The sequence below is a fragment of the Passer domesticus genome, chromosome 7, assembly GCF_036417665.1.
Source record: "Passer domesticus isolate bPasDom1 chromosome 7, bPasDom1.hap1, whole genome shotgun sequence".
Classification (NCBI taxonomy): domain Eukaryota; kingdom Metazoa; phylum Chordata; class Aves; order Passeriformes; family Passeridae; genus Passer; species Passer domesticus.
The window spans coordinates 16,512,146-16,529,664 of NC_087480.1; the positions used below are offsets into that span (position 1 = coordinate 16,512,146).

Sequence of the window (17,519 nt, forward strand, 5' to 3'; positions counted from 1 at the left end):
GAGTTCATCCCTTTAGGCAAAAGGATGGGTCCTGCACAGGTTGTGCTGCTACAGTCAGGCAGATTTGTATCTTAATTAATTCAGGGGCATCAAATTCCCTCCCCAGCCTCTTTTTTTCCTGCATTTATATAAGTGGGGCAGATTTGGGAAAGCTGAGGTATCAAAATTAATGAGTGTTCTATAATTCACAAGTCACAGTCAACACACACTCAACAAATAAAAGCCTCAGAAAGGTTTTTATCGGCCTAAATATTGAAACCAAATTTTATTTTTTGAAAATGACATTACACACATCTTGCAAATGTACATTTAGATGAGAAAACAATGAGTAACAAATATTGAGAGCAAAGCTATAAAGTGGACAGGTTCTCTGCTGCATGGCATTGCATTACAAGAATACTCAGACCTGGAATGGTTATTACAAGTAGTAAAAACAGTTCACAACACCTCACAAAAATGGAATTTTTTCCTAGTCAAATCTTGTGACAAAAGGAAATCCTGTTAAGGGAGAAGAGCCATAGGGAATAGAGGTGTGGATCTAGGTACACTTTGTGATTTTGTGGCACGGCTTGTTAGGGTTTCTTTAAGTCCATTTCTTACAAAATGAGTCTTTGTGAGTGACCCCATCTTTTCCAAGACTTTGCCCGTTTTCTGTCCTCCACTGCCAACAGAACCACAGCTAATAACCAAGAAGCCCCTTGTACTCAACTCAGAGCTCAGGAGAAGGAGTTGTCTACAGACCCCCCAACAACATAATTCCCATATCCCATCCCCACCCCCTCGCTGCGTATCCAGGAAAATCAAAAGTGTGTGCAAACTCCGCAAATCAGGGGCCGTGGGACGAGTCCCAGGGACATCCCCACCACCGCCAGGAGTGGAGGCCACGGCCGACGCCGCTCGTGCCTCTTGCCTCGGCTGCAGTGCCCAGCAGCACCTCACCCTGCAGCAGAGCCAAGCTTCCAGAGGCTGCACTCGCCCCCAGCCCGGGCACCGGCGCTGGGGACTGATCTCCTCCTGCTGTGTCCTGCAGGGCGGGTGTGATCGACGTGCCAAGGCAAGGCACTGCGAGAAGTACGTTCCCCGAGAGAACCTGTTGAGAACTGCTTTTCAAACCTGGTCCTTTATCGTTTCATTTATGCCCAAATCTGTACTTTACAACCACGAGAGAGAGAGAGAGAGAGAGAGACAAAGACAGAGTAAGAGAGAGGGAGAGAGAGAGAATCTTTCCAGGAGGAAAGGAAGAGCTAATTAAGAAAAGAGAGGTACAGGACCATGCATTTACTCTCAAGAGCTTGTTCACGAGCAAGCCAACATTTCTAACACTACAACCACTCATCTACATCTGTTTGCTAAGTAACTGAGTTCTACCTACAACTAGAGAGCAGAAGGGGTCTTTTCATTTTCTTCCCCCTCCCTTTAAAACGTCAATAAAAATGTTTTCTGTACAAGTTGAATGGCACAAAAGGTGGTTAAAATGCTAAGTAACTCACCACAAATGGAGAATGCAAAATTAGTTCAAAACATGCATGGACTGTGTACAGGTAAGCAAGGAATCATTGGCATAAAGCTGCAATATATTACAAGATGATACAGTTGAGATCTTTTGGAATAACCTCTGCTTGTTCTGTCCCTTTGAAGAGACCTTCACATAAAAATTCAGCATAAAGGGAATTCAAGGTATGTATCCAAGCAGGAAGTTAACTATGGGCAACGTTATTTGTCTGAAGAGAAAAGCATTTCCCCTCCCCTTCCACACACTCCCCCAAGGTACAAAAGTCAACATGATCAGCATTGCTGCAGGCTTGCCAAAAAGAAAGGTTAGACAGGTCTGGGGTAGGAGAACAAAAGCACCATTTAAATTAATAGCTCTTTGTACAATGTCATTAATTAAATACCTTACTCTTTAAACAAAAACATCCTGAAGTTTACCAATCCCACCAAAATAACCACGGACCCCTTCCCAGCCCCGTGTCTTCCAAGGTTATGTACACAGAGTTTAAAGTATACCAGCTAAACTTTAAACCCAGCTGCCCCTCCAACCCCCACCCTCTGAACCACAAGAGAAAATACATCGTGGCCTCTCAGTTATTTATATTATATTGCAGCTTTGTCGTTAATGAGGAAATCATACGAACTCAATGCATGGTGTAAGACAGTAACCCACCAGCAGGTCCCAGTTCAGCTGCACATCTCCCTCCCTCCCTTAGCACTGCTGGGTGGTGGCTCTGGGAGCCACAGGTCCTGAGCAAAGGCAGCTCCTGCTCTCCAAACAAGAGCAGCGTGAGGAGCTCAGGCTGAGGGCTGCCCGCTGCTCACCTCAGCTGGGACAGGATTTGTAACTGAGAGAGCAGACAAAGGCTAGTGACAGCAAAGCCAGCAGGCTGATCCTCCTTTCCTGTGCTTCCAGAATAGACTGTGTCACAAAATCCGCAGAATTATGGAGGGGAATGTGTCATTTCAGAGAACAGAAGAGATTTGGCTAGACAGGTTTCCTCTTTCCAAAAGACCCTGGGTGTCTTCTAATTGCTAATCACAGCTGTACTAGGACTGCCATGGTGCTCAAGCTGCTTGGATCACCCATCATTTAAATAAGAAGCAAACTAACAACAATTTCACGTCAGAATTCAGCATGTAATTATAAACTCTCAGGCTTCCTTGTTCTTACATTCAATACTCCTGCTTTACCATATCTAAAAACACCAATTAGCAGTGCAATTAATTCCCTAGACATTCTTCTTTTTAGGCAGATGCATCATCAGACATCACACTAAATCTGGAAAAAGCTCCTCTGTCTTAGAGGGAGAAAAAGGAAAAAAAGCTGTGTGTTCTGCAATCCCACAGTGTCTGTATGGTCAGCATGAGAGGGAAACAGAATATCACAGGATTTCACCTGCCACTTGCTAAGGAAAGTGAATTACAAGTCCATCCATACATGCTCTGCAGTGGTTGGAAGCAGATAGAGAAAAGCAGCAATGCTGTAATTTAAAAAACAAAAAAGACAAAATACTCCCCCAACATAACCCCAAAAACCCAAACAACAACAAAAATAAACCCCACAAAAGGTTTCTCAGGGATTCTCTGAAAATAAAATTTGTCATGTTAAGGTCTGGGCCTGGACCCAAGGCTGGGATCCCTTTGGTCCCTTACAGGTCTTTCCCAGACCCTGTTTTCTGACCCCGTGCATGGGTTTCCCTGGGCTCAGGGATTCAGAGCCAGGGTTTGGTTCTGGCTCTCCCTGACCAGGTGCCACCATCATGTTCCATCCTGCCTGCACGTGCCAGGTGAGTCCCTGTGCTCTGCAACAACTCCCCCAGTGCAAATGGGACTCCAATTTAGCTCCATTTCCTAGCTATAACCCTTGCAAGGAGAGATGGAAGAACCAGCTTGGATAAAATTCAAAAGCAGCCTTGAGTTTAGACGAGTCACCTAAAATGAACCCAACCTTCCTTTTTATTTCAGAGGCATTTGGCAATGCTTTTCGCTAAAAATCAAGCCAACCACAAATCTCTATTCTGCCTGGTACTAACTGGGACTAGAGTAGAAAAATACTGGTAAAAATAGAAATACTACTTCTAGTCCCATAAACCTGCTGGGCTCAGGGCATGTCTATTGGTAGACTGAGTGAGAATGAAGTGAGATAAACTCAACACTCTTTAAAAGCAAAAAATATGGAGGAGGCTCTGATTTGCTGAGGTTCCTTGTTTAATTTTCAATTCTAAAACTTTTAAGGTATTTCAGCAAACTATTTCAGCTTTATCAGTAACTATAATTAAACTGTACAAAATATCTCCCATCTATAACTTGCTATTCAAGGTCCATACAAGAGATCACTTGATAACTGGGGTCAGTGAGGTTTTCTCTGCAAAGGCTGCAGCTGTCACCCAGGAAACTGAATCTGCACTCAGGTAATCAATCACACAAGAATTATCAACAGTAATCAATCTTTGAAATAGGAGACCAACCTTGGACCAAATGGATTAATAAATTAATTACAGAGGAGCTTCTGCCTGCTTAAAGCAGCAGAAGATTAGGGTTCCATTTGCATTATATTGAGTGTCTGAGAATTTATGGAAATAGAAGAGATGCAATCTTTATGCAACAAAAAAAAAAATAATCTGAGACTGTACAGCAAAAAAGTGTTTGGATGAATCAGTTATTTTGTGGTTTAGGATTAAATTCACAAGCAACTCAACTGAATTTAGGAAAAAGATCTCATTAGAAAACCAGTGCAAACACAGGTGCCCTTGTTCAGCACGGACCTCCCATTGCTGTGTGGCTGCAGCAGCTCTCACACAGGGGTGGGCATTTCCTGGGCAAGATCAGCATCACCTCTGTGCCCACACAGCAAACCCAGGAAACCTCCCCAAGGAGCCTGTCCTGCCTTTTCACCCTGGCTGCCACTTTTCCCAGAGTTTGCTGAGCTCTGTGGGAGGGGATGGGAGGCTCTGAGGTGCCCTCATTATTCTCTTACACCCCCAAGAGTGCCAGGTCTGTCCTCCCCAGACCAGGGTGTGTGATCAGTGATTGATATTTCTGATCTGCACAAGGAGGAGTGTAAATAAACCCAGCCCACAGCTTGGTGCTGTCCTTCAGCACAGGGCTGCACCTTCCCTCTCCCTCTGAGGGATGGCACATGCTGGCAGGAGGGTTGAACAGCACCAGGGAAGGAGCTGCACACCAAGTTCTCCTGCCTGCAGCCAGGTTTGGCTTTATTTCTGCCAAGGGGAGAGGGACAGACGCTGCTGTGGACAGACACCATCCCCTGGCCTTGGTACCTGCAGGGACATGACTCTGAACAACAGCCAGGAGCTGCTGCTGCTGCTCTTCTGTCCAAACCAAGCCACAGATCCTCAGCTAGCCCCAGCATCCTCCTTTGTCCCTGGAATTTCTTGCCTTTTGTCTTTCACTATTCCTGCACATCAGTGGCACTGACACATCCCCCAGTGCTGTGTCTCCCAGCCACTGGACTTTCTCTGAAGCTCCATCCCATTTCATGACTCAGTACCTACCTCCTAACAAACATCCCCACCATTCCTCTAAGGAACAGGCTTTCCCCTTCATTCCCTGTGTTTTCCATCATGGCATCTTTCTCTGATGATGCCAACTTTCTCTTTTTCAGCTGACAGATGAATTACTGCCAAGATATGTTAATTCCCTTTAGGCATCCTCCTTTTTCCTCAGTTTAAGTGACAAACTCTCAGACCTAGGGAACCTCCAAACTGGCTCGAGAGCCCTGAGTTCAGGGAGATAAAGAGCAAGAGGTGAGTTCAGCACTAAGCAAGGACACTGCTCTCTCCCATGTAGGCATCTGGCCACGAACACTTTCTAAACAAGAAGGTTTTCAACACCTGGCCCACTGCTTTCTTCGTAGAAAGCCACTGAAAGAATTAGACTTATTCACTGTTTGTAAATACAGTGTCAATACAGTTTGTAAATACAGGTCCATACTGTGACTACTAGCACAAATTGCCCCTGATATGGGCACGTACATCTAACAAAAAGAGGGGCAGTGAGGGCTGTATTCAGGCAGGAGAAATGGGCTGCTGGATGAGGGGACCTCCTTCCTCCCAGGGATGTTGCTGGCTCCCCCATGGTTTCAATGGGGAACTCAAAATGAGGTGTCTCTCTTTCCTCATGACTGAAATACCTAAGCATTTTTACAGCAGAGTTTTGAGAGAGCCAGAGTTCTGTGTTGCTTCTGTAACCTGTTCAGACTTTGCTGAGCAATAAATACATTTTAAAATCAAGCTCTGTATCAGCTTATCTCAAAGCACCCTACAGGTGGAGGAAAATATTGGGACCAGCCCTCTGTGCACTGGGACACCATGGCACAGGGAGAAGTGATGTGTCCAGAGTGTGCCACACCCCAACAGCTCTGAAACCCCGCTGCTGAATCCACTATGTTTGATTCTCATTTGCTGAGAAGCTCATCAGTTGGCCAAAAATACGTGTTGATGTGTTTAACCTTCTCTAGGCAGTGTCCTGAGGGATGGACAGTGGTCTGTGATCCCAGAACTCCACATTTTCCTCTGTAGGTGTAGTACTCACACCAGGCCCTGCAGCTGGGATCCTGTCAGAGCAGCTGTGCAATGGCATTGCTGGAAAAAGCCTTTCCATCCACCTGCTTCTGTTCCCTGAAAATCTCCTCTCTCCCTGTTAAAATGTGGGTTTGTCAGCTTGGCCTCAGACCTTCAGTCATCACCGACTAGAACGGCTCCAGAGGAAACAAAACAAAGCAAAGAGGGGTCCAGACATTGCTGCTCCCAGCCTTTCACCTGCAGGCACCAGGAGAAACCAGCCAGGAGCAGAGGAGGAGGATGAAGAACATCTGAACAGCAGAATCAACCACCACTGCAGCAGAACCCAGCCCTGTTCACTCCACAGTGAGGAGCAGCCTTGTGTCCTGTGAGACACAAGACTCAGCTTTAACATTTCCCGACATACCGTGGAGAGGCCCAGATTCATGCAGATAGGACAGAGGCGTCAGCCAGAAGAATTCTGTGGTTCTGGAAACAGCAATTTTCAAGAGATGGGCTAAATACCTCGAGAATTAAAGTGTGCCCTGTCTCCTTTGGTCAAGGCCATTGAACCCCAGGCCTTGCTGGCCACATGCACAGTCCTGCTTCTGAAGCCCAAGGGATGTTAGAAGGCACTTAAAGTCTTCACCTTCCTGCTCTCATCACACCAGGGTGGGGTTCCAGCTGGATCCCTTCCAGGTGTCTTGTGTAAAGCACTCGTCCTGTTCCATGGCCTGACTCTTTAGATACACAGAAAAAAGATCCTCATCTCGTGCCACCCATTTGCTTCTACAAAGAACCTCACCAGTCCCAAACACTGTCCCAGCCTGCTTCCATCAGCAACCAGAAAACTGACCTGGAGCCTAAGTCACCACGTGGAAAAAAAGCTGTTTTGTTCCATTGTGGTCATAATCAGTGTGTGGCAAACACACCTCTACAGAGCTCTTCTCTGGTTATGGATTGTCTTAGCTTGAGGAGACATTTTCTAGGCTAATTTTATATCTACTTGGCTATTTTTTATCCCTTTCTCTAAAAATGATTCTGCCTCTTCTACAGTGAAGGAGAACCCTTGGTTGCTTTGCATGGCTGTGGGGCACCACGGAGGTCAGTGACAAAATCACTGGTGTTCTCAGCACACTGGGGATGGCTCAGGCTGCAAAATCCAGGCTGGACCCCTGCAGAGAAGATGTCACTTCCAGGGGTGGCTGTCCCTGGAACAGTGTCTGGGTAGGGATTCAGCCTGGAATCCCAGAGCACTCCCACAGGCTGTGCTGGAAGCAGCAGGAAGAGCAGCACTGACCTCAAAGGTGTGAAAAGGCAAAGCCAAGGCATCCCAGGAAATGTTATCCATATGGATAAGGAGAAACTAACACTTTAATGCCCTTGCTTCCCATTGGAAATGCCCGGGTTTGCTGTTTTGCTGTTTGCCACAATTTTTGGTTCTGCCTCCTTTTTTTCCCTTCAGAAGTACTGAACAAGCAAATGGGAGAGAAATAGCAACTCGACAAAGTGTGTGGATGCCTACACATGAGTTAGCTGAGGGTGAGAGAGATGTGGAAGTTGTTTTCTAAGCAGGATTCTTCTACTGTCTGTGGAAATAACACAGTTAGGGTTTCTAGCTCCTGAGAAGACAATAAATAATGTGCAGATATTGGAAACACAGACAGCTGCTTCCAACTCCCACCATAAAGTAAAATCCCATTATCAAACTCTTTCCGAATCACTTCAAGATATTTAGCTGGTGGAACTGAATTAGCTCCAAATCATATAGCAGATAAGGCTTTAAACCAGAAACTTCAGGATTATAAATGCTTTACAAGTGATAAAAATCCCAAGGCTGAAGGTTTTGCTGCATTGCTCTCATCTTTTACAGTCAAGACCATCACCTGAGTGTAAAAATGCTAAACCTTTTTGTCTGTACTATTCCTTCCTAATGACTGTGTCTGAAACAGGGATCTTAATATGCAAATTTGCTAAATTATTCTGAATAATGACAGATTTCAAAGAAACAAAGCCCTGTTACTTTAAGGGTTTCTCCAATTTGTTTTTAAATACTGTATTGTTTTAAAACAATATCATCTCAATGATTCAATTAGTCTCTGAAAGCACTAAAGGCAGCCTCATGAGGCAAATTAAACAGAGTTTTTATGGCAGAATTAATATAGCAAATCCTCATATCATGTGGAGCTTTATGTGCTTGTAAATGTAAAAAAAAAAAATTAAAAATGAAAGGTGAACTCTGGAGTATATAGTGGAATTACTATCATCTGCTCCAGCATCTCACAGGGTCTGGAATTGCCATAGTAAATTGGAAGTAATTAATAATTCACAGCAGTTCAGGAAAGCTTTCTGACCAAACCCAAGCTTCATCTCGTGAAAAGTCAACAGGAGTAAAGCACGTGCTAAAATTTTAACTTTTAGGTTTTTTCCTGAATCACGGCTGTTGTTCTGTTTAAGTACCTAAGGTCTGATGCCTGTGCACTGTTTCTCTTTGTATTCAAATCTAGATGAGGGATCCTACAAAGCCAAAGATAACTAGTTCTGAATGTATGTAACATTCCACATGCATTTCTGTACAAGAACTCATGCAATATTGGCATTAATACAGACTTCACTCTATGCTACAGCTGAAATGCTCACTGACTTCTACTGCCCAGGCATTTCTACCTAGAAAATTGCTTCTCAAAACTTGGGAGTCTGACCTCATACCCTGTTTTCTTTGTGGCTTCTGCTGGTTTGAATGGCTATTTTTCCCACTGAATACATAATTTTAATTCTTTTAGGCCTTTTCAAGGTCCCCCTAATTGCCTGAAGGAATTGCTGGGCTCAGCCCCACCACAGGATGATCCTCATGCAAACAAAGCTGCATTCCCAAGGGAGAGCTGGCAGGATCAGGTCTCAGATGTGTCACCAGGTGCAGCTCAGGAAGAAGAGCTCAGTGATCCTCCACCAGGAAAAGCATCTCCAAATAACCAAACAGAGCTTTGGGCAGGAAGGAAAGGAACCCCTTCTCAACAACCATCCAAACAAAGCATCATTCCTCCCTTGGCATCCTGCTTTCTTTACACAGACTGGGTGAGAGCATCTCCCAAATTCCTTTCCTCCCAGCAGCAGCTCCAGCAGCTCAGGCTGCAGAGACCAGCCCAGATTTGGGTTTCCTGGTGGATCTGTGGTGAGTGTCCTGCACTGAGCAGCACGAGAACCTGGCTGGGACTGCATGGCTGGTCTCCTGGTTTATCTGAGGAAAGGTGGCAGGACAGCTCGCCTGACTGTGACAGGAATGGCTCTGTCACAGTGTGACAGCACCCTGGACTGCAGCTCCAGCCCATCCATGGCAACTGCTCAGGGTCCCTGGAGAGGCAGAGACTCAGGGAGGGACTCTGAGATTTCCACCAGCAGAACAGAGGAGGGGGTAAGAGCATGTCAAGTTATCTGTCCCACTAAGGCTTTCCCTAAGACAAAAGCTCTGATGAATAATATTGTTATTAGCATAACCAAGGCCTTTGACATCCTTATGCTTAAAAAAGTCTTTTTTGCTCATGACCAGTGTCTACAGTAGCACTCACAGGACTAAACAGCCAAAAATTAGCACCCATAACCAAATCTGCACCCAGAATATTTCAGCACCTTCTGTTAGAGGATCTGAAAGCACTTGACAAATGTTAACCAACATTTGGCCTCACAACCCCCAGTGAGGTAGAACAGAGCTGTCCCTGCAGGGACAGACAGACAGATTGAGGCACAGGGTTACTCAGAGACCTGCTCCCATTCAGACACAAAATTCAGCAATGCCAAGGGCTTAGAGGTGTGCTGACTGCTGCACCCAAGCTTTGTCCATAGCACCATCCTTCCCCCCACAAACCCTCAAGGAGCCCTTAGCCTGTGAACTAACCCCAGGATTCTATTTACAACATTTAAAATGACCATTTAGCAGTTGTGCAGTCAGAGAGTTATTCAATCAAATGAAGCTATCAGTGAGAACAAATGGTTCCTTGTGCAAAACTCTGGCTGGAAATGATCATGCACTAAGACTACTGGGTGCAAATTTGGTGCATGATAACTCTGACCCCTTGACAATTCCCAATCCTGGCCTCTCTCTGATAAAACTCTTTAAAAAGTTGCATTATAAGTGTGATCACACGAGCCTCGAAAGATGCAGCCTGCACAGATTGTTTCATCCCAGCAATGCAAGCAAACAAAACGTGGAGTGGCTTTGGGAACAACCCAGCATTCATGGAGCATTGAACATCACAAGGATAAAATCCATCCTAATCACAAGGGGTTGCAAGGCAACAGGGAGTAGGTGTCTATGTTGGGGGAAAAAAAGGAAAAAAAAGCAAATAGAGCAACAAAGAAAGGCTTGATTGCACAGATTTCATTTAGGTAAAGTTCTGCAAGAATCAGTTTCATCAAAGCTTATTCCATGAGGGAGGGAGGCAATGGCAGCTGGCCTAGGACGAAGCTTTGGCGCAGTAAAAACCACCAGCCCTGCGTGAGGAGATGAACTTTGCATTCTGGAGGAGGCATTACTGATTAATAAAAGCAAAAGCTTTCTCTAAATACAGCGAGTTTTTTTTTTTTTTCTCAGATAGAAGAGTTTCTTAAAATACAGGTTTTTAGAACACCACAAAACTTCATTTGTTATATAAGTAGAGAATCTGGCCATAGTTAGGAATACTGAAGTGTAAAAAACCAAATACGTAGTCTTAAACATTACAAAAACTATCAAAACATTCAATATTTTGAATTGACCTTTTTTCCCCCCCCTACACGTGTCTGTTTTGGCAGTGATGACAAGATTTCTAAACTGAGTTGCTGTTATTATTGTTCTGCAGTTGTGGTTGGTTTTTTTTGTACTTTTTTTTTTCTGAATGTGTTTTTTAAACAAAAGAAAATTACCAGCTTTTATAAAAAAGAAGGAGCTTGAATCCTTACTCCCAAAACACAGATAAAAGGTTTTCCTTTATAAAAAGTGTATTGATTTTTTTGCTATAAAAAGTGACCTATAGGGTGTCAAACCTGAAAACAAATTCTCACAGTGTTTTCAGTGTTGGCTGTTCACAAGGCATTACTGTTACAAACAGAGATAGAGAGATACCATAGGGGAGGTATAAACATTTGTTACCAGCCAGCAGCATTGCATGTGGAAGGTGTTCTACTCCAGACAACTCAGCTGATTTATGGTCTTTTTGCTTAATTATTAAAAAAATTCCAAACAATATTTGAATAATTTGAATTATTGTATTAACCTTACTTAGCATCTGACACAATCATTCCTAATCTCATCCAAGCTTCTGCTGGCATATTACGCATCAAACTAGAAATTCCCTTCCTTCCTGCCCTCCACAATAAAGCCAAGACTCTTTAGAATGCAGGTGCCAAAACTGGGGCTGTGAATAATTAGCAGGTGAGCTGGCAGAGGCTGGCAGTTTGCACAGGTGGAGAACATCATCTGCCCTGCTCCAGCCTGCAAACTGCTCAGCAAGGGGTCCATTTGCACACCTCCAGGGGAACTACTTTACTCACACTAGGAAAAACCACATGGATGCAGCAGCAGAAGAAACAACAGAAGAAAATGGGAAATGCACAGAATCGTTGGCACGGAGGCCCCAAATTTCTCACAATGCCCATTTTGCACCCCTGTAACTTAGAAGAATGGTATCCCTCTATCTCTATAGACTGGCAGGTGTTGGTTTGTGGCACAGAGAGGAGAAATCACAGAACAAAAATGACATTTAACCGTGTGTCCTTTGACTTGAAAGCACCAGTCAGGATCTGCTTGTTGGGCAGAGGTACTTTGCTGTATCCCAAACACAACGTGGACATCTCGCTCTACATGGAGTCTCCCAAGGAATCCGAGTCGTCCAAAGACAGGGGCAGGTACAAGTCCTGTAGGGAGAAAGGAGAAAATGTTAACCCTCACCATCAGCTCCCACCCTTGGCCACGCAAAGGGAAGCAGCTGAGTGGCTCTGGGCAGCTCAGAGGCTAAAATTCCCATTCCAGAGGGTGGAATGTGCTGGTGACTGGGCTGGGCTCAGCAGAACCCAGGGAGTTCCAGGCTAAAATCAAGGCAGGCTCCTTGCACAGAGGAGAAAGAGCATTTCTGTTCCTGATGACTATTGAGGGATAAGTCTCAGAAGTGTTCTTTTATTGTTCTGGATCAATGTGGCCATTCCAGTAAGTGCATCTCTGTTCCTGATGACTGCTCAGGGATAAGTTTCAGAACTGGTTTTTTATTGTTCTGGATCAATGTGGCCATTCCAGCACATGCATGAAAGAGCAGCATCGTGCCTTAAACACATCTCTTTAAACCTAAGTCCACAATAAAGAGTCTTACCTTGGTTTGACAGCTGCCTTCAGGACAAATCCCCAGGAAAATCACATGTTCCATGGTTTATTCTTTATTTTAAGTAACTTCTAATCAATTGGAAAGGTTAATAAAATAATCCCAAATTTATTATTTGGATCAAATGCTTAATGTAAAGCTTTTCCAGTGTCCCTTTCTGGGGTAACCATTTTATTCCACTTGTTTAAAGTCCAGGGTGGGACAAGGTACAGGAACCAGCTCAAGAGCTAAAGCTCTCTTGGGCCCTTTTTGAACTCTGACCCACACACAAGTAATAACTGAGCAAAATGAAAAAAAACCCCAATATTCAGGAAGGAAATCTACAGAAATCTTGATATAAGAAGAGGTAAAATAGGACTTCGTGGTGAACTCAACCTAAGCATTTATCACTTGAGCTTTAAGGGGAAAAAAGAAAAGTGATTTCATCATAAGCAGAAAATTGCTCCTGGGAGAAAAGACATGATTCATGAATATTCTGGTAACCTAAAATGCTGCATTTGTGTTTGCTGATTGGCTTCACTTAGTGGAGAAAATCATAGCTGGGTTGGCTTTGCCCTCAGCACTCTCCATCTATTACAAATGGTCTCAGGGCTGCACTGGAAAGGTCATCAATCAGTCAGCTGCAAACATACATAAAACACTAAAAAGGTGAGTTTTGCTTGTCTTGACCAAGAAACAAATCCTCACCTCCAAAGTTCTCAATGAGATGGAAAGTTTAGAAAGTATTTAGTGTCCCTGATGCTGAAGCAAAGGATGCAGTTTGCAGCATTACTTCTGCTCAACTGATGAACTCAGACCATGGGCCAGATTCTGTCCTCAGTTATAAGTGAATAATAAATCTGGACAAACTGTGTTAAATTTGGCGTGTTTTCTCAGACTGAGCAGCTGAGAACAGAGTGAGGTGCTGAGGAAAACACAGTTTCCATTTGGACTCATCTATGCCTTTGTTAAACAGAATTAGTTCAACCCCTGCAGTCTGCCCCACTCTGGATTCCACATGGCTGCTGACTGAAAAACCTCAGCACCATCAGAATTTTTTATTTACTCTTCAAAATCTTTGAGTCAATGCTTTCAGAGTTGGGCTGAGAGGTGCATTTGTTTACTAAAGAGAAACCCCCGTGACTTCCTCTCACACCTATATTTGTGTCCAAGCTCCTATCCCCTGTATCAAGTGAAAACTGTTGGAAGCAGCATTGTGGCTATTCCAGAAATGCAAAGGAAATGAAAGTCAGAACTCAGCACAGAGCGGCCCAGAATAACAGGAACTGAAAAAGCTGTGACAGCTGCTGTACCTTTTAAATAAATCAATACATGAATTACCCATGAGTCAGCACAGGTTTCCTGATCCCTGCCAGGATGCTGTGCTACCTGTTGGTCTGCTCTACAACACAATTACCACACCAGCTGTAAAAATCACCTGTAAAACAGAGCACGGCCTTAAATAATTTAAAAAACTTAAATTCTTGAGGAGCATCATTAAAGTGATGTCTGAGAGCTCCAGTAACATTCGTGTTGCTTCTGCTCTTTAAGGGGCCTGATTTGCCAACACTTGAATCTTTTCAGGCCAGGAGGGTTGATATGAAACCACATCCATCAATGATTTTTTCAAACAGTGGCACAAGCTCATGGTGAAGTTGTCTCCTCTGATCCCTCTGGATGGTCTCCAGCACACATTATCAGCTCCAGGGGAGGAGTCAGGCCAGTGCTTTGCTCAGCACCTTGCCCTAAAGGACAACTTGTACAGGTAAAGGGCCAAACTCTGTTGTGTTTACAGGGACCATCGTGGCAGGGAGGAATGATGCACCTGACTCCATGTTCTCACAAGACTAATTTATTATTATATTATACTATATTATATTAAAGAATACTGTACTAAACTATACTAAAGAATACACAAAATATATTTAAAAAGGCTAAAAAGATAATAATAAAAACTCATGACTCTCTCCAGGGTCCTGACACAGCTTGGCTGATTGGCCAAAGAGTCAAAACAACTCACAGCAGAAACCAATTAAACAATCACCTGTGGGTAAACAATCTCCAACCACATTCCAAAGGAGCAAAACACAGGAGAAGCAAATAAGATAAAATAGTTTTCCTTTTTCTCAGAGGCTTGTCAGCTTCCCAGGAGAAGAATCCTAAGTTAAGGGATTTTTCAGAAAATATAAACGTGACAAAACTGCCCTGTTTGAACACCAGGAGCTGTTGTTATTGTTTCAGAGGATATGTCCATGACACCCAGCCCTGTGGAGCAGAGGCAGAAAGAGGTGTAGTAAGGTATAAGAAACGTAATACCTTGTGCTTGCGGAGGCTCCCGGGGCTGGTGGGCGTGGAGATCGGGGACTGCTTGGATTTGGGTGTGGACAGCTGGCTGCTGGAGGTCCCGTTGGCTGGAGAAAACAAGACACAAGCTGGAAATCGGGCAAGCAAGGGGAAGGCTTTTCTCCTTCGGGGAGATGGAAGGTCTCCAAACATTTAACACTGTGGTTTATTCATGTTAGGCAGGAGGAAGAAAACCAAGTGAACAGCATAGCTATAAACATAACTCAAGGATTTCAGCTGCAAAATACAACAAGATACAAAATAAACAGAGGGAGCAATATTTCACACAACAAATACTCACCAAGACAGTCCAAGGCACATACCAGAAAAACAGAAAGACAATTTCTGTGTTCTCAAACTGTTTAAGGGCATGACTGCAAACCAGAGGCTGAAGATATCCTGAATCCTGCCCAAGCAATGTTAGATGTCAATTATAGAAATGAAAAATTAGGCAAACAGCAGCCTGGAATGCCCTGGCTGTACTTTGCTGTGTGTGGGATTAAGTGACCAAAGAGCCTGATTGGAATTATGCTTTCAATTGTGACAGCTGGATCTACAAATCAATTTAAAATTCATCAAGTACTTGAGTGTCTGGAGGAGTCTGAAGAAGTGTAGAAAGTATCACAGAGTAAAATGTGTGAATGTTGTATTTTTAAGAGCCAAACCAGCACAGCTCTTGTTTAATGCCTCAGAAAGCCCCACTGCTCTTCTCTGTTACCTCCCTGTGAGGAACGGGGCTAGCTCAGGTTTGCAGCCAAGGCAGAGGTCAAGCAGGTGTGAAAAGAAACGTGCTCAAAGCCCCAGGACAAAGGAGGAGCTGCCAGCACCTTAAAGCAACAAATTCATGGTGGTGTGGCTCCTCTGCCTTCACATCCATCATTTCCATGCACTTCCTCCTCTGTTGGAAGAGGAGGTTTTTCATCACACACAGCTTTTTTCCTATTGCAAATGCACCTAACTGAGGAAATGGGTATTTTTAAAAGGTGCTAGAAATAATGATTTATAGATAATTGGGGAACAGAGTGACACTTCACCTCCTTATCTTACTCAAACCATGTTTTATTGATAGGGGAAAAAGCCTGTTCTGGACAGGCAGGAGCTGTTTCCTGCTGGCCCCTGCACTGAGCTGTGCTATTCTACAAAATTAACTGCACTGCAGGCTGGTGGAGAAAAAAGTAGAGTTCTCTAACTGTATGTCAAATAATGAAAGCAACCCAATGAAAAAGAACTTGGATGTCTTTTATGTTTTATTTCACTGAGTGAATTTGTGTTTCCTATTAAAGAAAATGTGGGGAACAAGAGGACTGATATAATCTCCATTAGCTAGAATCCATTTCCAATTTCCAAAATGCCTCTTTCTTTATCTCCAGTTGTCACTGATCCTTCCTACGCTGAAGAATGCCACCTAACAACTCTGCAAGAAACCCCAATTTCCTTTCCACAAACAAGACTGGAACAGCAGCAGAGCCAGTGTGCAGCAAAATGGATGTGATTGCTGCAGGGCAGGACAGAAATTCCCTAATACAATGAGAGTTTTAAGTGCTACAGCAGGCATGTAAATATTTTATGAGCATCAACAAAAAAACAGATGTGACATCCAAATCAGAAATGGAATGAGATGGATGGATATCATTACAAAGACAGCAGAATTTTGCAGCAGGAGCAACAATGAAGAAGCCCAGTTTAATTTTCTCTGCCTGCTAATGAAGAATAGTGTTCATAAGCAAACTTGCCTGCATTTCCTTTGAACTGAAATGCAAGAAAATAGCAGGAGGCAAAGAGCAGGTCCCAGGTGGTGCATAACACTGCTGCTCCACTAAAATCTGCTGATGGTTTAGGGTAGCTCAGGATCTTACCTACACTCAGCTATCAGGAACTGTTCTTTAGAACCAGCTTTCCTTTTAGTTCTTTGGGGTTTTTCCACCATTTTATTCTTTGTGCATTATGGCTTATTCATGGCATTGTATTTGCTCTGCAACATCAATGTACCTTAAAGTGTATATGTAATATTCTTTAATTGCAGGAGCATGTGCACCTTTTTCCACAGGATCCTCACCTCCCCCTGTGCATGAGGCAGTTTGGACTCAGGAGAGAAATCAGGTTTGGCAGCACATGAGAGGGAGGATGGAGAATATTCCTGTCATGTTTGAGATGAGAGTTTCAGGGAAACTGAATTCTCTGTCTGCTTCCCCCACAGATATTTTAGAATCACAGAAAGGTTTGGGTTGGAAGGGATCTTAAAGCTCATCCTATCCCACCCCCTGCCATGGCAGGGACACCTCCCACTGTCCCAGGCTGCTCCCAGCCCTGTCCAGCCTGGCCTTGGGCACTGCCAGGGATCCAGGGGCAGCCACAGCTGCTCTGGGCACCCTGTGCCAGGGCCTCAGCACCCCCACAACAAAGAATTTCATGTTAATATCTAAACCTGCCCTCTTTTAGCTTAAGTCCATTCCCCCTTTGTTCTGTCACTCAATGCCCTTGTCAAAAGTCCCTCTTCAGTCTTTTTTGAGGCCCTTTTTTAGGCAGATTTTCACATGGAATTGTTCCCTGATTGTTGTTTAGGTTTGCTGGGATGGCTCGGGCTCTGGATCCAGAGTTCATTGTCCAATTCCAGCTCCAGCCCATGCAGTCCCATCCTTGTTTTTCTCTCTCCAGCCCACGTTGTTTGTGCTCTTAGGCTGAGATTTGGATCATTTGTCCTTGGTGCCCAGCTGGAGCAGGAATTGTTTTGTCTCCCTGCTCTGTGCACAGAGCTCACCATCCCCTGACATGAAGCTCAGACCCACACACTAAAGCAGCACAGAATCTGAAACATAGAAAAGCCAAAACCTGA

General features: G+C 44.1%; 1 protein-coding gene across 6 annotated transcripts in view; it reads right to left on the bottom strand.

The window, feature by feature from the left end:
- Nucleotides 1-234: 234 nt before the first annotated feature.
- DCX (doublecortin) overlaps nucleotides 235-17,519 on the bottom strand; it is a 106,004-nt gene continuing 88,719 nt past the window's right edge. For 4 of the 6 annotated variants that reach the window (XM_064427161.1, XM_064427158.1, XM_064427163.1 and 1 more), the window contains 2 exons: nucleotides 14,657-14,754; nucleotides 235-11,906 (listed from right to left, as the gene is read on the bottom strand). In XM_064427161.1, the coding sequence (XP_064283231.1) occupies nucleotides 11,850-11,906; nucleotides 14,657-14,754 (155 nt within the window). In that variant the 3' untranslated portion in view covers nucleotides 235-11,849. The remainder of the gene's footprint in view (nucleotides 11,907-14,656; nucleotides 14,755-17,519) is intronic. The other 2 variants (XM_064427162.1, XM_064427164.1) reach the window with 1 other exon arrangement.